General features: G+C 35.2%; 1 protein-coding gene across 6 annotated transcripts in view; it reads left to right on the top strand.

The window, feature by feature from the left end:
- INTS6 (integrator complex subunit 6) overlaps positions 1 to 23,668 on the top strand; it is a 104,564-nt gene that overhangs the window by 60,834 nt on the left and 20,062 nt on the right. For all 6 annotated transcript variants that reach the window (XR_009739894.1, XR_009739896.1, XR_009739897.1 and 3 more), the window contains exons 6-17: positions 2,555 to 2,680; positions 4,344 to 4,498; positions 8,410 to 8,562; positions 9,355 to 9,487; positions 10,395 to 10,489; positions 12,187 to 12,297; positions 13,279 to 13,494; positions 17,800 to 17,926; positions 18,733 to 18,875; positions 19,080 to 19,311; positions 21,788 to 22,159; positions 23,250 to 23,343. Coding sequence is in view for 2 of the 6 variants with exons in the window: in XM_061434670.1 (XP_061290654.1) it covers positions 2,555 to 2,680; positions 4,344 to 4,498; positions 8,410 to 8,562; positions 9,355 to 9,487; positions 10,395 to 10,489; positions 12,187 to 12,297; positions 13,279 to 13,494; positions 17,800 to 17,926; positions 18,733 to 18,875; positions 19,080 to 19,311; positions 21,788 to 22,159; positions 23,250 to 23,343 (1,957 nt within the window). In the remaining 4 variants the exon portion in view is untranslated. The remainder of the gene's footprint in view (positions 1 to 2,554; positions 2,681 to 4,343; positions 4,499 to 8,409; positions 8,563 to 9,354; positions 9,488 to 10,394; positions 10,490 to 12,186; positions 12,298 to 13,278; positions 13,495 to 17,799; positions 17,927 to 18,732; positions 18,876 to 19,079; positions 19,312 to 21,787; positions 22,160 to 23,249; positions 23,344 to 23,668) is intronic.

Genomic DNA, 23,668 nt, shown 5'->3' with positions numbered 1-23,668 from the left:
GAAGTATTAAGGATAAAAAGCATTTTATAAAAATTGGAAGACTTTTCTAGATTAAATAAATTTAACTTTCTTAACTTCTGTAAATAGGACTGTTGCCCAACTTAGTATTACTCCTTTTGTGTCTTAATCCATTTTATTAATACTAAAATCCTTCCTAATCCCAAGGGAGAAAGTTTTTTTTTTCACTTTATTGCTGTGTTAAGATTTTTTTCTTTTTTTGTGGACCCTACATAAACACAAGTGAACCAGCTTCTTGGCTTGAAAGTGTGTGTTTTTCTCACAAATATAATGAGTGATCTCAGACACTTTATCCTTTAGTACAAAGTATCAAGCATTCCAAGAGGTAAGTTTTGACATAAAGAATAAGAGAAACATAACATAGGTTATGGGCTCACTTTGTAAAGGTGTCTAAATTTGCTTCAACTTTGAAAAGAGTTAATGAATTTTTATTATTTTTATAAGTGATTCAAGTTTATTTACTTTTTCTCTAATTTTCATAAAATATCTTTGTTAGTAATTTAATGTCATACTAAAATCACAACTTATTTACTTATATTTTCCTAATCAGTTAGTTGATGACACAGGTTAGAGAAGTGTAGAGGATTGCCACAATTTTATATTTAGGAACTTTTGATTTTATTGACATCATCAAAATATTTTTAAATATCGTGGAATAAGATACTGAGCTTTTATATAATCTCCTAAATACCTTATGTATTAAGATGATCAGCATTTTTATGTATGTGTTTAAACTGACTCAAAGAAGTTTTAATTTGCCAATTCTTTCTCATAAGTGTGGTTACATATAAACTTTCTTATTTTAAATACTGATTGCAAATTAACATCATGGTTTTGAGGGAAGAAGGTGGTATATCCAGATGAATGTTTCTGATGCCTTGTAAGGGTTTGAATCTTGGCTGCTCTATTGTATTAACTTGGATAAATTAATCCCTCTGTGCTTTAGTTTTCTCATTTGTAAAATGGAGAAAGTAACCCATATGATTGTTGCTAGGATTAGAGAAATTAATAAAATAGAGTGATTAGGATAGTGCCAGGTGCACAGACACTCAGTAATTGGTGGGTATTTTTATAATTACGGCTTTCATTGTTGCATCCAGGTAAACCATTTGTTACATGATACTTGTTTTCCTAAGTAAAGCTGACTCTGAGGAGTTGAATCACACTATTGCCTAATGTTAATATCCTCTTTTCTGAGTAGCCTTTAGCAAATCACGTGTTCAGTTTAAATTGATATGAGTAATTTGATATGTCAAGTATAATAATACAACATTGTTTGGTAGTAATTGGTTGAATTTGTTAAGGAATAGGATTTTTCCATATTGAGCTTATTACAAATAACACTGTAGGATGTTTGATTAAAGATTTTTAGTTGTCATGATTTTAAGCACTGGTCTAGATCAGAACATACAAATATGTAAGTTACATATATAATGATAAATTTTATAGTAGTCACATTGAAAAGAAACAGGTAGGGAACTCCCTGGTGATCCAGTTCTCAGGACTCTGCATTTTCACTGCCTGGGTTCAATCCCTCAAACCAAAAAAAAGGAAGAAAAACAACAAAAAACCTAAAAACAGGTAAAATTAATTTGTATAGAATCATTTATTTAAATATATATCAAATATTTCATTGTGAAATTGATGTTTTAAAATTATTGAGATATTATCATCTTATGTCTACAAAATGAAGTGTGTATTTTTCATAGTTACTGTACATCTCAATTTGGACTAGCTCTGTTTCAGGTTCTTAATAGCCATATATAGGCAGTGGCTGCAGTATGGGACAGCACAGATCTGGCTGTATTTATTGAAAAATCCCTGTTAAAGAAATCTTTCCACTGGTATTTTTTCTTAATTACTATCATTTTAATGCTTCTGAACTAAAAGTTTTATAGGTTAAAATATTCAAGAGGGAAATTCATTTAAGATAGGTAATTTCTAAGTATGTAAGCCAAATGAAATTCAGAAAAGCACATGCTACTGTGTATTATTTTAAAGTGCAAATACTTAAAATATGTGGTGTCTGCCAGCAAATCACTTAAATAATTATTGGGTGTCTTCTATGTCCTTAGCATTAATATTTAGTGATACATTTTTCTTCAGGAGGTGTAAGATTTTAAGGGGTTAGTTACCATACTTTACCACAATATGTGTAGTAAAGATAAATTATATTGGAACTCAGTTGGAAAATAGTTTTTTATATTTATATATATACTTTAAAAAATATTTCATTTCATGTGATACATTGTATATATGTAATGATTTTTTTCATTGTGGTTTGTTCAGACCAATATTTTTATTTTCCGTGTACCTTTAATTAGAAGAAAAAACTTACATACTCTCATAAAATGGAATTGTTGATTGAAAATAAATTTTTTTGTTTTGTTACTCTTCCATTAGATAATGAAAAGTCCAAACTTTATCATTGAACTTTTGTGAATCAATATTGTTAAAAACCCCACTATGGTTCTTTTTTGCTTAAAGTAGCAATTTTTGCAACTAACTAGTTCACTTTATTTTTTGTTTGTTTCAGGCCGCTCATACTCTGTATGTTCTCCAAGAATGCTTAATCAGTGTCTAGAATCCTTGGTGCAGAAAGTACAAAGTGGGGTAGTAATAAACTTTGAGAAAGCAGGACCAGATCCTTCCCCTGTAGAAGGTATTATTGTCATTTTCTTACAGACATTTTAAACGTGCTTTATCAAGTATTCAGCTAGAACTGAAAAATTACTATGATTTGGCTTTAACATTGACAAGGTCAAATTATTAAGATGACAGAAGAGCTGTTGGTAAAGTGGCACGATTAAATAGGAAAGTCAAGGTTGTACGAAAGTGGTTTGGTCCTATCGCCTTTTTATATTGGTTGTTCATAGCCTGATAATTTGTAAGAGCTAAAACCCTTTTTAAACATGAACAGAATAGTGTATTTCATTTTTTAGTATTGTAACATTGACTCTCTCCAGCGTATGTGCCTCTCCCGTGTCCCTTGATTCACAAGAGTGTTCAGCCCTAGGTGTTTATTTAATTCCTTAGCTACAGTTTTTACTAAAGATCAGACTGATCAGAACCAAATGGTTGGTGTGGTTCCAAAAATGAGAAACCAGCCTTTGCTATTCAACTTGATTCTTTTAACTCTAGCTGAGCCCTGCCTGGCTTTATTCTAATATTCTGTGATCATGAACTATTTATATTAGCCAGAGGGTATAAGGAGTTTTGCCAGAACCAACGGACGGCTTACATCTGGACCCTCTGCCTTGTACGACATAGCTGAAAACCAGAATTAGAAAGTCGTTAATGACACTTTGGCAGAGTTAAGGCAGTAGAGTGGGTAACTGGGAGAAGAGAAAGGTCATAGAGATGAGAGCAGAAGATGGAAAGATTATATAAATTATATTGCTGTGTTCAATTTAAAAAAAAGAAACCTTAAAAGAATTGAAATGTTAGACATGGAATATATTTATTTTAAAATTATTTTAGGACTTTGCTTAAAATTAGGCACTCAGTAAATGTTTGCTGTACTGTTGAAGAGAGTTACCATTTTCTAGGATTGTTTTAGGTTAAAGGTAGGTGCCTCAAATCTGTATTTATACATTAGACTTTTGTTCTAGTTTTTAGGCTTTAAGTAAAATGATTTTAAAAAAATACTTATTTAGCCATGCTACTGCTGCTGAGTCACTTCAGTCGTGTCCAACTCTGTGCGACCCCATAGACGGCAGCCCACCAGGCTCCTCTGTCCCTGGGATTCTCCAGGCAAGAACCCTGGAGTGGGTTGCCATTTCCTTCTCCAATGCATGAAAGTGAAAAGTGAAAGTGAAGTCGCTCAGTCGTGTCCGACTCTTAGCGACCCCATGGACTGCAGCCTACTGGGCTCCTCTGTCCATGGGATTTTCCAGGCAAGAGTACTGGAGTGGGGTGCCGTTGCCTTCTCCATATTTAGCCATAGTTACTTAGTGTTTACTAAGCTGAGCATGATGATGAAAAAATTGATTATTTGCCCTTATCATCTGGTGGGGGAAACATGTCATTTGTTAAGCAACTATTTACCGTGAGGTATATTGGGCAAGCAAAGGATGCTGTGGGACCTCCTTTCAATTGTGGAACTCAAAGAGTCGAAATTTGCTGATGTTACCCTCTCGTGAATTCTGATCTAATCTAAATTTTAAAGTCTTAGTCGTGATAGTATTCTACTGTTTAAGAAAAACAGGAAAATCCAGAACTAAACAAGTATTAAGATATTTTTACTAAGTAATATTAGACATAGTTTAACTTCTTATGTTTTTTTCCTTTAATGATATTTACTTTTTAAAATTTCTTTGCTATAGATGGGCAGCCAGATATATCAAGACCTTTTGGATCTCAGCCTTGGCATAGTTGTCACAAACTCATTTATGTCAGACCAAATCCTAAAACTGGGGTTCCTATAGGTCATTGGCCTGTTCCAGAATCTTTCTGGCCAGATCAAAATTCTCCAACACTAGTAAGTACCAGAGATTGTGACTTTATAATAGTAACTGCTTTTCATACTAGCTTTAAGTACTACTGTCAGTTAAAGGTGTGGCTATTGTATAGAAATTAGACAAATGTTCCAAGTGCTCTGATAAGCTATTACTTGCTTTAGTATACTGTGTTGTTCATTATAATTTTAAATAATAGAAAAGAGGCATCGTTTTCCTTTAGAATCTGAAATTATGCTTATGTTTTTATTATTGGCATCTGATTACAGAATCATAGATATATATTCTAAATATATAAATAACATAAGGATTTGTTCTCAGGGACATAATACAGAATTTAAATGAATGGTTATAAAATAATTTTGATGGTTTCCCTGCAGCCATTTAGGACTTAATCTTAGAAATTCATGTTGATTTGCATAGTTTAGTTATATTCAGTGTTCTCAGTCTGGAGGTTTAAGATAGAAAAGATTTTCTGGTCTTATTTATAGGAATTATTTTTAGTAACAAGTAGGGCTTGTTGAGTGGTCATGGTGAATTATCAGTATTCACTATATGGTTCTTATAATAATAGGGTAAATTTAACAAATATCTATTCGGTCTTGTTAATACACATTTTTCAGATTAGTATTTTTTGTAGTAACTCAGAGGACACTGTGGAATATTTTGTGGGAGAGCCTGACAGTGGTTCTTTTGATGTTACCCTTAGAAGATAAGAATTGTTATTTCAAAGATCTTTAAGTAGTCTTTAATAACTTTTGATGTGGCTATCATTTATGAATTAAGTTAAACTCTTTGAAATCTTTTATACTTTTAAATCTGTATCAACTCTTCAGGATAATTTTTTACTTTTATTCTATACAAGAGCTGTGATATTTCTTTTGTTCATTAGGGATTTAATGAAGTAGTACATGAAATAAAGTTTTTATACATTTCAGTGAGAGATCGTCTTCCGTTTTTTGATTGAACCATCATAGTTTTTTAGTCTAACCTTAGAGAGCTCTCGATTTCTTTGGTGATTTTAGTTTCTCTTCTGGAGCCTTTCAGAATTCTGAAAGAACAGCTATCATATTTGTATGAAATATTGTTATTTATTCAATTATATTTAACACTTACAGTAGTGCATATGGCACATGTTGAGTCCGCATAGGAAGAAATCCAAAACCAGTATCACAGGCATTATCTGTCAATTTTACTCTAGTGGTCTATTGCAAATTGTTACAAGCCATAGAGGGTTTTGGAATGTGGGTAGGATTTTAGTTGGAACAGGAAACAATGTTGAAAATATGGAAGTAGGAAAGAACAAGGTGAATTTAGAGGAATGGAAAGTATCTGAGGATAGGTGGTTCATAATATGTCTGTAGGACATTGAGAATACTATTAAATAAACTAGATTGCTCATGACTTTACATGCAAGGTTAAGGAATTTGAGCTTTTCTCAGTGGGGTTCATAGAACTGAAGACATTTTTAAGAGTGTTCCTTTAGGAAAATTAATCTGGTGGTGGTTATATGCAGCAGAATCAGCAGATGAATTGGCAGGTAAGCTGTTTACCTAGAGGACTATTGCTATAGTTGACTTAATACAGAGCTGTTGTGCTTAGTCACTCAGTCGTATCCGACTCTTTGTGACCCCATGGACTGTAGCCCGCCAGGCTCCTCTGTCCGTGGAATTCTCCAGGCAAGAATACTGGAGTGGGTTGCCATTTCCTTCTCCAGGGGATCTTCCCAACTCAGGGATTGAACCCAGGTGTTTGGCATTGCAAGCAGATTCTTTACTGCCTGAGCCACCAGGGAAGCCCAATATAGAGCTAGTAAGAGTTTGAATTAAGATGTTGGAAGAGAGAATGTTAAAAAAGAGGTATTGGAAAGAACTGGCAAATTTTAGTAACTGAAGGATATTAGAGGGGAAATGAAATTTCTATAAATAATAGGATTTCATATAAGAGGTACTGATACTGAAATTAAATGTGATTTATTAGAGACTGGTTCTGAATTTGAATTATGGCTCTACCAGTTATTAGCCATGTGTCTTTGGTTAATTATCTTCTTTAAGCCTCAATTTACCATCTGTTAAATAAAGATAATAACTCCTATCTCATAGGATTATTTTGGATATTAAATGGATCTTAGTATTTTCATCTAAAAAAACCCCATGAATCATAGACTGATTCAATAAGCTGTTTGTCAGGTACGTGACAGGTACAGGAGCAGAAGATGAGTAAAACATAGTGCTTCCCATCTGGAACCTTCTGTAGGAAGGTCAGCTGTATAAACATGATAGAGTCCAGTGTGCCACCTGTCAAAGTGGTGGAGCAGAGGCCAGATGAGGTGGTACCTAACTGCCTGGTGTGGGTTTGGGGTATGTGGTAAGAGTGTGTCAGGAAAGAAGCCTCTTAGAGGTTGGTACTTGGCAGTTCAGACTTCAAAACTTTGTTTGCATTAGGCAAGGGAGAAAACCGAAAAGCAGCCAGGGATAACATGAAACACAGGAGCATGAGAAGATAGTGATTTCTTTGGGCCACTGCAAGTTGTTTTTAAGGCTGGAGCACAGGGTGTATTTGGGGTGGTAGTTAAAAGGCAGATAGGGACCATACAGTCAAGGCTCTTTGTTTAAAAAAAACAAAAGAGTCTGGCCCTATTTTTAGGTGATTGGATGCTACTTTTACTCAATAATTTGAGGCAGGAAAATTATATGATTATATTTATATTTCATGGCCGTGGGATTGATTGGAAGGGACTGACTAATTAGGGATACTAATTAAAAATATACAGTTGTACAAATCTAGTCTAAGAAATTATGAAGGCATGAATTAGAGTGGTAAGAAATAGAAGAGATGAGAAATCAGAGAGATGAGAATTTAGCATTGACAGAGGGCAGCATCTAAAGTAGTGAGCATCTGCCCCATATTTATTGTTTGCTAAGTGGCTTAGAATTTGTGGTATCACTGAATCTAGGTCTTTGTGACAGTTAAGTATGGAGGGTAAGGCGGAGATAATTAAGGATAACATTTAGGTTTTTAGAACAGGTTATGTGGTTTGGGGGTGAAATAATGAATTGGGTAGTAGTATGTTTGAGGGACCTATAGAAAATTGAGGTTATGTCCAGTAGGTGGTTAGATACATGAAGAGAAATGAGAGATGATCCCAAGACAGTAGTTTTGGGAGCCACCAGTGTATGTATTGATAGATAGTAACTGAATCTAAAAGGAGTCCTTTATATTTCTGAAATTTCACATTATTTCCTCATAGCTCATATTTTCTTCACCAATCTTCTTTTGGTGAGACTTTTAGGAAGGAGACTGTTAAAGGGGGGAATAGAATAACATGCTTTTTTTTTTCTTTAAAAGTCTAGGGTCTCCAGAGTGGGGCATATTTACCATAGGGGTAACCAATAGTTTACTGGAATAGTGAAGGAAACCAGTAGAACTTCTATTTGTTTTCTTTTTTCTATTTTTTAATATTATTTTGGTATATATTATATACCTATAAATTAATAATTTACAAGTATATATATATTTAAAACCTTGTACTGATCAGTGTGCATCATCAGTTTGGAAATCAGGTAGTTAAACTGCTACAACTGTGTCTTTAGGAAGGTTTCTAATTACATTAATTACTTGTTAGATGTAAAAATTAATGAGCACTTAATTAATTCTAAAATATTGCATTTAAGTTTTCTGATGCATTTGATTTTAAGACTTAAAAAACTTTAATCCTGTGCAGATTTTGAAGTGTTTATTTTTTTTCTTGTGAATATTGATAGTTTAAGCATTACATTTTTAAGTATTATCTTTCCGCTTAGTGGTGCTTTTGATAGTAAATTAAACTCTCACTAGTGAAACTGAGAAACTGAGTAAACTCTGATGGTGAGGGATACGAAAAGTTTGTTTCTGAGAGTTTGTGAAAGAGTAACAATAAGACTTTGCCTTCTAGCCACCTCGTACATCTCATCCTGTAGTGAAGTTCTCCTGTACAGACTGTGAACCCATGGTTATTGACAAATTGCCTTTTGACAAATATGAGTTGGAACCTTCACCACTGACTCAGTTTATCCTGGAAAGAAAATCTCCTCAGACATGTTGGCAGGTAAGCTGAAAGACTGCAGTGATTTAAAAAATTTATTTATTTAACTTATATTGAGGTGTAATTGGTCGACACTTGCGTTAGTTTCAGGTGTACAGCAAGCTACCTGTTACACATGGACATACAGCCTCTCTTTTCAGATTCTTTTCCATATGGGTAGAGCATTACAGAGTAATGGGCCCTGTGCTGTGCAGTAGTAGGTCCTTATTAGTTCCATCTATTTTATATACAGTAGTCTGTATATGTCAATTGCAATCTCCCAGTTTATCCATCCCTGCCTCCTTACACCCCAGTAACCATAAATTTATTTTTCACATCTCTCACTCTTTCTGTTTCGTAGGTAAGTTCATTTGTAGCCTTTCTGTTTAGATTTCACATATAACCAATATCATGGTATTTGTCTTTCTCAGTCTGACTTAATTTCACTCAGTATTAGTTCAGTTCAGTTCAGTCTCTCAGTCATATCCGACTCTTTGCGACCCCATGAACCGCAGCACGCCAGGCCTCCCTGGCCATCACCAACTCCCAGAGTCCACCCAAACCCATGTCCATTGAGTCGGTGATGCCATCCAACCATCTCATCCTCTGTCGTCCCCTTCTCCTGCCCTCAATCCTTCCCAGCATCAGGGTCTTTTCAAATGAGTCAACTCTTCACTCAGTATTAGAACCTCTAAAAATTTAATTTGGTGTTTTTTTTTTTAATTTGGTGTTTTTTAAAAAGTCAAATTGAATCCATGGTTTATATAACATTCTGCAAAGGTTATTAAATGTGAACTTTTAACTACTTTTTAACAGGTATATGTGAGCAATAGTGCAAAATACAGTGAACTTGGCCATCCCTTTGGTTACTTGAAAGCCAGTACAGCACTGAACTGTGTCAACTTATTCGTGATGCCTTACAATTACCCAGTGCTCCTTCCCCTTTTAGGTAAGTCATTCTTGTCATGTTCTCTGTGGCCTAGCATACATATAAATTTTCCTAAAAGCAATCTTTGAGAACATCCCTCCCTTTTTGAGTTTTCTTGTCTTCTGGAAATTAATGAAGATTTTTATTAATATTTTAAAATATTGAAGCTGTTAAGGGTTTTATAGCAACCTCTGCATGTTTCTGATATATTGAAAGTCAGGGTCAAACACCTTTGATTCTACAAACTATTGAAGATAATACTATATTTTGTTTCTAAATTAAATATTCTAAGTTTTTTGCAAATCAGATACCTTACATAGTTAGAATTAGTAAAGCAGACTTTGTGTATGGTAAATAATTAAGATATTTTGTAGAAGCATAGTTCTTGGATCTGAGTATTTTCTTTTTAAGAATTGTATTTTGGCAAATTTTTTAGTGCATGAATTTGTTACAAAATGATATTCTAAATAATATTGATAAGCCTAAAGTTGATTGGAGACCCTTTGGCTGTAATTTTTTGAGGGGTGTTATTGGAGAAGTCATCTTTTCCTTCATGGAATTGCACCAGATTTAAAGCTTGATAGACAAAATATTAGTAGGTATGTTTTCACGTATAGTTTGTTTCTGTATCCAATCTGTTTCATGTCTAGATTTTCCTTGTGTATTTTCTCATTCTACCTTTATTATTACATTTAATTTGAGACCTTAATTGGCACCTTTTCATTTTTAAAATGGTATTACTACTACTCAAAAATGTCAGAACCCAAAATTTATCACCTTTAATTTTGTTAAAAATATAGAATTGATGTTTCCTCTCTCTCTTGTAAATAATAAAGCAAACTTTAAAAATGAAACTTCCTTGACTTGGTTTTCATGTGTGAAAACACTGAATGATGATAGTTTGTTCTCATTATGCATTCATTTATAGATGATCTGTTTAAAGTCCATAAGGCAAAACCAACTTTGAAATGGAGACAGTCATTTGAAAGTTATTTGAAGACAATGCCTCCCTACTATCTTGGGGTAAGAATATTACTCTTAAAAATAGAATGTTATAAAATGTTGTATTATGCTTATAGTTTACTGTAGGTATTAAAGCTTTTATTTATTGCTGTTACAGAATAAATGTCATGAAAAATTTACAAATGACCCATATAAATATGAGAAAGAAATGTTTCAGTGATTTGCAGAATAATGATGATGGTGAGAATATATATAATGCTTATCCAGGCCTGCCTGATAAAATCCTCAGCACTTTACATGTGTTACTTAACCTCATTTAATTTATATGGTAACTGTATGAGGCAGAAATAACTGTTTTTATTTCACAGATATGGAAACTAAGACACTAAAAAATTAAACAATTCATCTAAGGCTACACAGCTAATATCAGGGTCAGGAATTCAATCCCAGGCAGCTGGCTTTAGAATTTAAGCTTTTACAATTAACTTTTTTAAATTGCAGTTTTATTATTATTTCTCCTTACAGGTACAAAAAAGGTTTGTTTGCATTATTCTCTGAATCTCAAGAAACATTCCTTGAAACCTAGTGTATCACAATAGGACCAGTAATACATATATTATTAAATACATTGTTGTTGTTTAGTCGCTAAGTCATGTCCGACTCTTTGTGACCCCATGGACGGTAGACTGCCAGGCTTCTCTGTCCATGGGATTCTCCAGGAAAATAATTACTTGATTGATTTTGTGAAAAATAACTTCTAGAACACTTGATTAAAACATTACTTCTGCTTTTACTGCAGGAATATTGTAGTATTCAACTGTAATCTTTCTAAATGGTCTCTAATAACATTAATTTCTTAAGCTTTGAAATCATGTATTATAGTTGTAAGAGAAAATCTGTGTGTGTCTAGCAGATAGTACCAGCTGTGTAGGAGAGGGGAAAGGAGGAAAACACTGGAATATGAACTGCTGCATATATTTGACTCATGTTTCATAGCATCTGGGGGGATATAGCCAGTGCCACATGGATATTAAATATCTGGTCTGGGATTTGATTCCAGTTTGGCACCAGTGCTTTTATACACTTTGTAATATGTCAGTGGGTGGCTGTCATCCTTTTTCTGACTCTTTCCCATTCACATATGCTAGACTGTTGTGCCAGTGACATTTTTCATTGCACAAAGTAGTTCTTAATTAGCCTATCCTTACCCAAGGTAAGAATCTTCTATTATCCTTGACTCCTCTTTTCACTTACCACCCAAGTTCTGTCAAATCTATATCTGCAATGTGTCTTCTGCCCCCTTCTTCCACATGATACTAAGAAGTCTAGGACTCCACCCTTTCCTACTCTGGGGGTTGTTATTACAGCCTCTAATCCTTTAGTATTTCAAACTGCCTTTGATACCACTGACAAACATTTTAATGAAGTACAAATATGATTATGTGACCCTTATTGAAGAAAAGGAGAAGTTTTGCGGGGGTGAATTTTTCAAAATTAACAATACGTTTATGGCTCCACTGGTAAAGAATCGGCCTGCAATGCAGGAGACCTGGGTTCGATCCCTGGGTTGGGAAGATCCCCTGGAGAAGTGAATGGCTACCCACTCCAGTATTCTGGCCTGGAGATTCCATGGACTGTATAGTCCATGGGGCCACAAAGAGTCGGACATGACTGAGCAACTTTCACTTTCATTTTTCATGGCTATAAATTTTTGACAAGCTTAGGATTGAGTGTGATATTTTCTTTTTTCCCTGTAGCCTTTGAAGAAAGCTGTTAGAATGATGGGAGCACCTAACCTAATAGCAGACAGTATGGAATATGGACTTAGTTACAGTGTCATTTCATACCTCAAAAAACTGAGTCAGCAGGTAATATTAAGAAATAGAGCCATTAAGTATTTTGAATGGTATTGGCTAAGGTGGTCAATAGGCCAGATACTAGTTCTTGATGGTTCTAGTAGAATTGTATTAATAGATTACGTTTTAAAACCACATATATATTAACATAATTCTCAAGTGCATGATATGCTATGTTTTGAAATGACAATTTCAAATAATAATTTCTAGTTTGTGAAAGTAGCTTTATTAATGTGATCCTAGCCTTGTATGTTAACATTCCTCATGTTTTCTTTTGGGAAATTTGTTAGAAATTAGTTTTTCTTAGTCAAGAAATATCAGTTTCTTTTGCTTTATGTTTTAAAACCTATAGCATTTTCTGTAAAAATGGGAGTTTCTTTTGCAATATGTATAAAAATACTGAATTTTGTCCTTTTGGATGTAAATCACGTTAGTAGGTACCAGATTAGTCAAGCAGTATACCCTTTGACTGCCAAGTTATTAAAATTATATAAAGCACAATTTTTCCAGTACTTTTGCCATCTCTACTTCAACTGCTAATTGAATTGTAGGTTAGAAGAGTCAAAATATTGCTGTTTGCTTTATCTGTGAGCATTTAGTTATGTGCTAGTAATAATGTCTTTAAGTAGATATTGATAAGGTTGTTTTCTAATTTTATGTCACCTCTGAATTGGGAATTTTTATTTAGGGTGTATTAACTAACATATCATGGTTTCAATGTAGTGAGTGTTAATAAATCGAAGTTGTGTTTGTGTGATTTTCTCCAAAAGGTAAGAATTGTGATGATTTAAAATCATAAGACATTATTGTTTAAACTGTGTTCAGTTTACCAAGCACTTGACATAGACTACATAACTTAAGTAGTGTTTTTAATTTCTTATGTTCTCTTAAAATGTGATAAATACTTAATTTATAAAAGACTGAAACTACTTTTAGCCTTTAATTTACCAGTTCAGATCATGTCAAGACAGCTTTTATTTATTTTTGCTTTAGGCCAAAATAGAATCTGATCGAGTCATCGGTTCTGTAGGCAAAAAAGTAGTACAGGAAACTGGAATTAAAGTCCGAAGCAGATCACATGGTTTATCAATGGCTTATAGGAAAGATTTTCAACAGCTGCTCCAGGGTATTTCAGAGGATGTTCCTCACAGACTGCTGGACCTTAATATGAAAGAATACACTGGGTTCCAAGTTGCTTTGCTCAATAAGGTAATAGTTATGTGAATTTTGTACTGCTCTAGTAATAGTCTATATTGTCAAATATGTCAAATTTTCTATTAACTGATACCCAATTTGTCCAAACTTCTATACCTCTGCAGAATAATGATCAATTATGCTATTAATATTATTGAATCATTGAATTTTAAAACACTATACATGGTGAGTGGATGAGCAGATGGACTGATGAAGAGCAAACCATCATGTTCATTTTATAGATAGAAAACAGGCTTAGAGAGATAGAAAACAGGCTTAGAGATTGCCTGAAGTTACATAGCTAATAGTAGAATTCACTGTAGTTTGGTACTTATACTACTGACCTTGGCTACACAGTATAATCCTGAAATGCTTTATGAATACTCATTATTAGAAAGATCTTCATCCCAGTTGCCTGTTTGTCGAAACTGACAGACTGGTTCTAAAATTTATATGGAGGTATAAAGGTCCTAGAGTAGCTGAAAAAATTTTGGGAAAGAATAAAGCTGAAAGACTTGCACTGTCTAATTTTAAAAGTTACTATAAAGCTGCAGTGATCAACATATGTGTTGCTGGCATGAGGAAAAATATTTTGGTCAGTGGGACAGAAGTAGACCTTCATATATAAAGTTAATTTTTAACAAAGATGCCAGAATAATTTAGTGGGTAAGAAGACAGTCTTTTCAACAAATAGGGTGGGAACAGTTGGCTATCCATCTGCAAAATAATGAACTGATCCTTATATTAGTTAATGTGATCATAGTTATAAATGTAAGAACTGAAACTATAAACTTCTACAGGAAAAATATAAGATGTTGGATCTTGGGTCAATGAAGATTTCTAAAATACAGCACAAAAAACACATACACATAACAATTTCATACACTGAACTTCAGTAAAATTATAATTTTTGTCTTCAGAAGAAACTTTGAAGTTTCTCCCAGACAAGCTACAGCCTGGGAGAAAAGCATATGTTGAATAAAGAACTTGTATCAAAATATATAAAGAAATCCTAAGACTCAGTAGTAAAAAGATAAGCATCCAATAAAAAAATACACAAAATATTTGAATAGGCACCTTACCAGATAGGATATACAGACCTGAACAAGCACATGAAAAGATGTTCAACATTATTAGTCAAGTGGGGAAATGCAAATTAAAACCACAGTGAGATACCACTTTATGCCCACTAGAATGGCTAAAATTTAAGACTGAAAAATATGAAGTGTTTAAGGTTATAGAACAGCTGGAACTCTTACACATTGTTGATGAAAATTATCAACAGTTAATTTGCAGTTTCTTAGGAAAGGTAAATGTTGCTGTATACCAACAGTTCTACTTGTAGGTATCTACTGAGATAAATGAAAATACATGTGTATAAAGGGTTTGTATGCAAATATTCATAGCAGCATTAGTAATTGCCCCAAACTGAAAACAGTCCAGTTCAGTTCAGTTGCTCAGTCGTGTCCTACTCTTTGCGACCCCATGAATCGCAGCACACCAGGCCTCCCTGTCCATCACCAACTCCCGGAGTTCACTCAGACTCATGTCCATCGAGTCAGCGATGCCATCCAGCCATCTCATCCTCTGTCGTCCCCTTCTCCTCCTGCCCCCAGTCCCTCCCAGCGTCAGAGTCTTTTCCAATGAGTCAACTCTTTGCATGAGGTGGCCAGAGTACTGGAGTTTCAGCTTTAGCATCATTCCTTCCAAAGAAATCCCAGGGATGATCTCCTTCAGAATGAACTGGTTGGATCTCCTTGCAGACCAAGGGACTCTCAAGAGTCGTCTCCTACACCACAGTTCAAAAGCATCAATTCTTCGGCGCTCAGCCTTCTTCACAGTCCAACTCTCACATCCATACATGACCACTGGAAAAACCATAGTCTTGACTAAATGGACCTTAGTTGGCAAAGTAATGTCTCTGCTTTTGAATATGCTATCTAGGTTGGTCATAACTTTCCTTCCAAGGAGTAAGCGTCTTTTAATTTCATGGCTGCAGTCACCATCTGCAGTGATTTTGGAGCCCAGAAAAATAAAGTCTGACACTGTTTCCACTGTTTCCCCATCTATTTCCCATGAAGTGATGGGACTGGATGCCATGATCTTCGTTTTCTGAATGTTGAGCTTTAAGCCAACTTTTTCACTCTCCACTTTCACTTTCATCAAGAGGCTTTTGAGTTCCTCTTCACTTTCTGCCATAAGGGTGGTGTCATCTGCATATCTGAGGTTATTGATATTTATTCCGGCAATCTTGATTCCAGCTTGTGTTTCTTCCAGTCCAGCATTTCTCATAATGTACTCTGCATAGAAGTTAAATAAGCAGGGTGACAATATACAGCCTTGACGTACTCCTTTTCCTATTTGGAACCAGTCTGTTGTTTCATGTCCAGTTCTAACTGTTGCTTCCTGACCTGCATACAGATTTCTCAAGAGGCAGGTCAGGTGGTCTGGTATTCCCATCTCTTTCAGAATTTTCCACAGTTTATTGTGATCCACACAGTCAAGGCTTTGGCATAGTCAATAAAGCAGAAATAGATGTTTTTCTGGAACTCACTTGCTTTTTCCATGATCCAGAGGATGTTGGCAATTTGATCTCTGGTTCCTCTGCCTTTTCTAAAACCAGCTTGAACATCAGGAAGTTCACAGTTCACGTATTGCTGAAGCCTGGCTTGGAGAATTTTGAGCATTACTTTACTAGCATGTGAGATGAGTGCAATTGTGCAGTAGTTTGAGCATTCTTTGGCATTGCCTTTCTTTGGGATTGGAATGAAAACTGATTCCAGTCCTGTGGCCACTGCTGAGTTTTCCAAATTTGCTGGCATATTGAGTGCAGCACTTTCACAGCATCATCTTTAAGGATTTGAAATAGCTCAACTGGAATTCCATCACCTCCACTAGCTTTGTTCGTAGTAATGCTTTCTAAGGCCCACTTGACTTCACATTCCGGAATGTCTGGCTCTAGGTCAGTGATCACACCATCGTGATTATCTGGGTCGTGAAGATCTTTTTTGTATAGTTCTTCTGTGTATTCTTGCCACCTCTTCTTAATGTCTTCTGCTTCTGTTAGGTCTATACCATTTCTGTCCTTTATCGAGCCCATCTTGGCATGAAATGTTCCCTGGGTATCTCTAATTTTCTTGAAGAGATCTCTAGTTTTTCCCATTCTGTTGTTTTCCTCTTTTTCCTTGCATTGGTCGCTGAGGAAGGCTTTCTTATCTCCTCTTGTTATTCTTTGGAACTCTGCATTCAGATGCTTTTATCTTTCCTTTTCTCCTTTGCTTTTTGCTTCTCTCCTTTTCACAGCTATTTGTAAGGCCTCCCCAGACAGCCATTTTGCTTTTTTGCATTTCTTTTCCATGGGGATGGTCTTGATCCCTATCTCCTGTACAGTGTCACGAACCTCCGTCCATAGTTCATCAGGCACTCTACCTATCAGATCTAGTCCCTTAAATCTATTTCTCACTTCCACTGTATAATCATAAGGGATTTGATTTAGGTCATACCTGAATGGTCTAGTGGTTTTCCCTACTTTCTTCAGTTTCAGTCTGAATTTGGTAATAAGGAGTTCATGATCTGAGCCACAGTCAGCTCCTGGTCTTGTTTTTGTTGACTGTATAGAGCTTCTCCATCTTTGGCTGCAAAGAATATAATCAATCTGATTTCGGTGTTGACCATCTGGTGATCATCAACTGGTGAATGGATAAAGATACAGTATATCCATGTAAAAAGGAAAAGACAGTAAAAAGGAATAAACTACCAATACATGAACAACATGGATGAATCTCAAAAACATGCTTATGGAAAGAAGCCAGATAGAAAAGATTACATATTGCAAGATTCCATTTATGAAATGGGATGTAGAGAGAAAGCAGATTAGTGGTTGCGGGGATAGGAATTGCGAGTGACTGCAAGTGGGCACATGGAAACTTGTGGAGTGATGGGGATGTTCTAAAACTGATCCTAGTGTTGGTTTCACAACTGTACATTTATTAACGCTCAAACTGTTTATGTACAATGGGGTTGTTTTATAGTATGTAAATTACACATCAAAGCTTTTATTTACTTCTGTTAGCCAGGATACATAATGAAATCTTGGACAGATGTGAGTTTGAGATAATTTGGTTGAGCTTCAGTACTGAGTTTTTATCTTTTGGTTATTAAAACAGTACATTATGATGGTATCATATCTCTTTATTCTATTTTTTTAAGCTAATTAGTTGACTTGTATGTCTTATTTTCTAAGCTGTGCTGTGGGCTGGAGATTGTAGTCTTTTAATTCTGTTTCAAAATACATTTTGTCTTTGAATCTTTTTAAAACAGGATTTGAAGCCACAGACGTTTAGAAATGCATATGACATACCAAGACGGAATCTTTTGGATCACTTAACAAGAATGAGATCTAATCTTTTGAAGAGCACCCGCAGATTTCTTAAAGGACAGGATGAAGGTTAGATCATGGTTTTAATATTGGTATTTCTTCAGTAAACTTTTCTTTATATTGAAAATACAGAGTGTTACTATAACTTTTAAAGAGTTGACTGTAATATTACATTCTCATTGAATGAAGTAGAAAGTTGAGTCATCTCTAATTGTCTACACTTCTTCCTACCATCACTGTTGCCCCAAATTCTGTTCTCCAGAGGAAACAACCTTTGGTAATAGCTTAGTTTCCTTGTGGCTTTCTTCATACATTCACATACACAGGCACACACAAAATCATTTTCTTGTGATCTACTAGTATCTGATAGTTTAACTCGGAATGGCCAATATATGTCATATTCTAGTATTTCCTTAACTATACCTTTGGCACCTACAAATCAAGTCAGATGAGAACTTAACCCTTTGCCAATTCTGATGTAAACATTTCAACTATAGTTTTATATGAAAAGGATCATCTATGTGATACCTCTTTTCTGTAAATTATGCTTTAACTAAATTCTGCTTTGGAGTAGAATAGAAGAGACATTTTCATAGAAGGGTTACACATACTGTTTATTCTATATACTGAAACTAACTGCAATATTTTTGCTTTGTTTAGAAGATAAAATTATTTAAAATTTTATTAAAAAGCACTCAAGATTTTATGTCACAATATTTATAATGGCAACAAACTAATTTAGAATATATGGTAAGGAAAAGTTGCCTGGAATAGACCAGGTAGCATTCACACACAAGGACACATTATTTGTTAACTAAATGGAAGGTAGTTTCAGCGAAGTTAACTTTTGTTATTGCTTTGTTCTGTTTGAAAAGACCAAGTGCACAGTGTTCCTATAGCACAAATGGGGAATTACCAGGAGTACCTCAAGCAAGTACCTTCTCCATTAAGAGAACTTGATCCTGATCAGCCGCGGAGGTTGCATACATTTGGCAACCCCTTTAAGCTGGATAAAAAGGTAAATTTGAAGTGTTCGATTATATAATTTTTTTTTTGTGGGAGGCACAGATTTAATAGTTCTTAATTTAACTAAAGTAAGCCGAAATTATTTGCTTGGTAGAATACTATGTCAACATCTTTAAAATGTACTTTAATGGGAATTGGAGTTTGTCGTACAACTGAAAACCATATGTAAAGTCAGGGAAATTCTTCGTTGCTACAGGGTATGATGATAGATGAGGCAGATGAATTTGTGGCTGGACCTCAAAATAAACATAAACGACCTGGAGAACCAAATATGCAAGGTGTCCCTAAGAGACGACGCTGCATGTCTCCACTGCTGAGGGGCCGGCAGCAGAGCCCAGTTGTGAACAACCACATCGGAGGGAAAGGACCACCGGCACCTATGACCCAAGCACAGCCAGACCTCATTAAACCCCTTCCTCTTCATAAAAGTAAGGGTTTTTCTTTAAACAGTATTTGCTGCTTTTAGTTTGGTTCTGCATGAGAGAGAGTTTTCTGATATAGGAAAAGTGGATAAAGTTCCAAGAGTGTCTAGAGAAAATACTTGTTTATTCCAAATTAGCATGTAATCATTTTTTATGTCTTTTTAATGAACATTTCGTATATTCATTCATTATGCTTAATAGCTATCATGATTTGAAATATCATTTGCAAATCTTTAGCGTTTAGAAATGACAGTTTTTAAAGGGGCATTATCAGTACCCACAGAAAGATAGTTTTCAATTTGTTTAATTCGGCAATTAATTATTAAATGATATGCTTAATTTAGACAGGGTTAGGCATTGAGATGTAGCTGTAAACAGATAATAGTGATCTCTGCCTTCATTTATAATGAGGAAAGAAAGTCATCACACATTTCCTTAGAAGTGTGATGAATATTACAAAAAGGGAAGTCAAGTATACTTGGGGAAGTATTTGGCAAGAGGATTTAGTCTGTGGGGTCAAGGCAGTTTACTGAGGAGGTTCTGTTTAAGCCAACACTTGACGGATGAATGGAAATTAGTAAACTGAAGCTGTGCATTTACCTATGTGACAGTAATAGTACTCTTACAGGAAGAGTATACTCAGAGGCATACTGTGAGGAGCAGGGCATTAAGGGAACTGAAGCATTCTGGTATATTTGCGGGCTGCTGGGAATGAGGTAAGGTGAGAACCAAAAGAAAGACATGCACAGTCTATTTCATAGAGGGTCTTGGAAGCCATTGTAAAAAATTCTAGACTTTATTCTAAGGACAGTGAAAATCCATTGAAAGAGGTAGTGATCTGATCTGATTGGCATTTCATAAAGACCAGGCTGACATTACTGTGTGGAGTATTTTTTGTTGTTCAGTCGCTGAGTCATGTGGAATATTATTATTGGGGAAGAATGAGAGTTGATGAAGGGAATGTTTAATGGAGTAATTAATTGTAGGTGGTGATCATTCATGGGTAAGAACATCTTAACTGGAGAGAAGCCAAATATGATCCCTCCTGATGGGATTACACAGTACTACATTTGAAGTATCTGCCACCCAAAATACTGAATGAACATCAATCTGATCAAGCCTCTGTAGCTACAGGGAAATAATTAGCAAAATCCAGATCGTGGTAAATTACAGGACAAAGAATCTGGTGTGGATATATTTTTCAAGGAAAAGAAACATAGAAAAAAGAGAGGTACAGAAGGATTTTATAGATGAAAAGAGCAAGTTTTCACAAGAGTGCGTGGAGAAACGCTCTTGAAGCGGCATTGGAAAGAAAAGGGGCTAGTGACACCACCTCATTTTAAGTCCGTGGAGAAAGTTTGAGAGCGAGGGCTTTCTTTGCAGGAGAGCTGGATTTCAGTTAAAACAGGAGTTGCTGTTGAGATTATTCATTGAAGTTTGCAAATCATGGAGTACGATTTAGGATGAAGGAAGGGAGTCAGAAGTTCAGAGAATTTTTGTGGTGGGGAGGGAGTTTAAATTTTGAATAGTAAGGCGATGAATTCATCTGGGTCCTGGTGGTTTGGTGAGCAATCAGGGAACTGAGAATTCAGCTGCTTTCTCTGGTGAGCAGATAAAATAATCTGATATTAAGTGGCAAGCTTGCAAGCCTTTTATGTCTAGTCTAGTGAGCTGAAGTGGAACCAGCTACTCTTCATTGCTCAAGTAGTGAAGACCATGTGGATGGTTATACGGAAAGGTGCTCTGGAGGTTTGGGGCCATGTTGCTGCAGAATACTGATTAGCTTAAGCTTCCTGTGTTTACTTTTGCCTCTAAATAGTAACTGTATAAGGCAGAGGTAAATTGGAATGAACTGCTGCTGCTGCTGCTAAATCGCTTCAGTCGTGTCTGACTCTGTGCAACCCCAGAGACAGCAGCCCACCAGGCTCCCCCATCTCTGGGATTCTCCAGGCAAGAACACTGGAGTGGGTTGCCATTTCCTTCTCCAGTGCATGAAAGTGAAAAGTGAAAGTGAAGTTACTCAGTCGTGTCCGACTCTTAGTGACCCCATGGACTGCAGCCTACCAGGCTCCTCCATCCATGGGATTTTCCAGGCAAGAGTACTGGAGTGGGGTGCCATTGCCTTCTCTCTAATAAAAGGATAACCATGATAATCTTGATCATATATGTGTCCCTAAAGCAGTGAAAACCACTTATTCAATAAAATTGCCATAGAAAAAAACCAGAAAACTAAAAGTTTTTTTAAACTGACTTTTATTTTTTCCCCCCAGGCAAAAATTGTACAAATTTTGTAAATACTGTGAATGTTTCACGTTGAAATACACTGTATATATGGCAAAGCTTAAGAACCGTATCACATTGTTAATTTCTAAGAGTCAAGGAGATCAGTTGTGATTTGCTACAATATTGTTTCTTAGACGTTTTCTTTACTGTGTGCTTTGAAATTGGCTCTCATCTTTCTTTCTTTTTTCCTTATTTTTAGTTTCTGAAGCCACTAATGATTCGACAATGGATGATGTGGTTGAAAATCATGTTGCAGACCAACTTTCATCAGATACTACACCAAATGCTATGGAAGCTGAATTTTCAGGATCTTCTCCAGCCAACTTACTGGAACGACCAACCAATCATACAGAGGCTCTCGGTCACGACCACTTAGGAACTAATGACCTCACTGTTGGTGGATTTTTAGAAAATCACGAGGAGCCCAGAGATAAAGAACAATGTCCTGAAGAGAATATACCAGCATCTTCACTCAACAAAGGAAAGAAATTGATGCATTGCAGAAGCCACGAAGAGGTCAACACTGAACTAAAAGCACAAATAATGAAAGAGATCCGAAAGCCAGGAAGAAGTATGTATAAATAGAGACAGACAACAGATTTGATTTTTGTATGTGCTCTAAGAAAAAAGTCAAATTAACTAAAGCATAGATCTGATTTTAGATCAGTCTTGAGAACAACATATCAGCTATATAAGATCCCATTCTTTATTCAGCCAACACTTACTGCTATATCCAAAGTACTGTGTTAGGTGTGGTAAATAAGGAGGGATGAGAGTAGAGTAGGGAAACACACAGATAAAAATTAAACCTGGTTCCTCCCATGACAGGAACCGATAGTCTTGAACATTCTGCCAACCAGCAACTGGAATTTTTTTTTTTTTTTTGGAATTTTAAGGTAACAGAAAAAACCCCCAAAGATGCAATAAATATTAAATGACTTCATATCTGTGAAGTTCTTGGCACAGTACCTACCCACCATCTTAACTTTTAAGATTTAAACTATAATAGTGACAGGGATGCGTTTAGGCCAAAAAACTAAAATTATGAAGTTGTCTGTTATGAGTAGAGAAGAACTTTGTGAGATAAAGTTTCAATATTCTTACTGATATTCATTCAGAAGATTTGGACAGATCACCTGCTATGATGGTGCCCATGGGTCCAGAAGTGGGTAAGACTCAGTACTGGTCATTTTAGGAGCTTATAGTCCTTGACAGAGGACTATTAAGTTTTATGTGAAAACTTGAAATTGAGACAGCATTCTTGTTTATTTTTTTTCCTCTATTTTATCCACCCCCTATGTTAGCTGTAATTTAGAGTTTGTTGTAAGGTTGGATTTTTGTAAAGGCCACTTCTTATTTTTCAGTGGCACTACCAAAAAAGGTTTACTCATTCTTCTAAGCTGTATGTTTTGATATATATATATACATGAGTTCCCTAATGAGAACTTTTACCAAGAAAAGGCAGTGTTTGACAAGTTATTTTATCTTTGTTGATGTCTGATGAAATACATGTATTATAAAATCTCTAAAGAACGGTGAAGTTTTTAGGTAAACTGTTTTTAGTTTTGTCTTAATCTTGATGTGTAGTAAACTGTAATAGGAAAATATTGAATAAGTGTGCAAAGTAACACCACTTTTCTTTTTGCTTCTCTTATTTTAAGAATATGAAAGAATCTTCACTTTACTGAAGCATGTGCAAGGCAGTTTACAAACAAGACTAATATTTTTACAAAATGTCATTAAAGAAGCATCAAGGTAAGTAATCTGTTGTACATTATGGTATGATGAAATGAGTCCCCAGTTTCTATAGTTGGTATTTTAACAGTATCTACTTTATACTTGTGTTGTTATGCATGTATATGACACACCAATGTGTAAATAAGTAATTCTTATTTTTGGTTTATTGAAAGTTAAGGTCACTTAAAAAATAGCCACACACAAATTCTTTAGAAATCATGAACCCTTTCTCTCTACACATTACAGGTATTGGCATAATTCTCATTTATCCTACTCTGTGGCTTTTTGATGTCTTTATATTTTACAGTCTTTCATTTTTCTCTGTATATTTGAACTACAGTTA

Source organism: Bos javanicus, chromosome 12, assembly GCF_032452875.1.
Source record: "Bos javanicus breed banteng chromosome 12, ARS-OSU_banteng_1.0, whole genome shotgun sequence".
Taxonomy (NCBI): domain Eukaryota; kingdom Metazoa; phylum Chordata; class Mammalia; order Artiodactyla; family Bovidae; genus Bos; species Bos javanicus.
The sequence above is the reverse complement of the archived record's forward strand: the minus strand, read 5'-3'. Positions and strand labels throughout refer to the sequence as shown.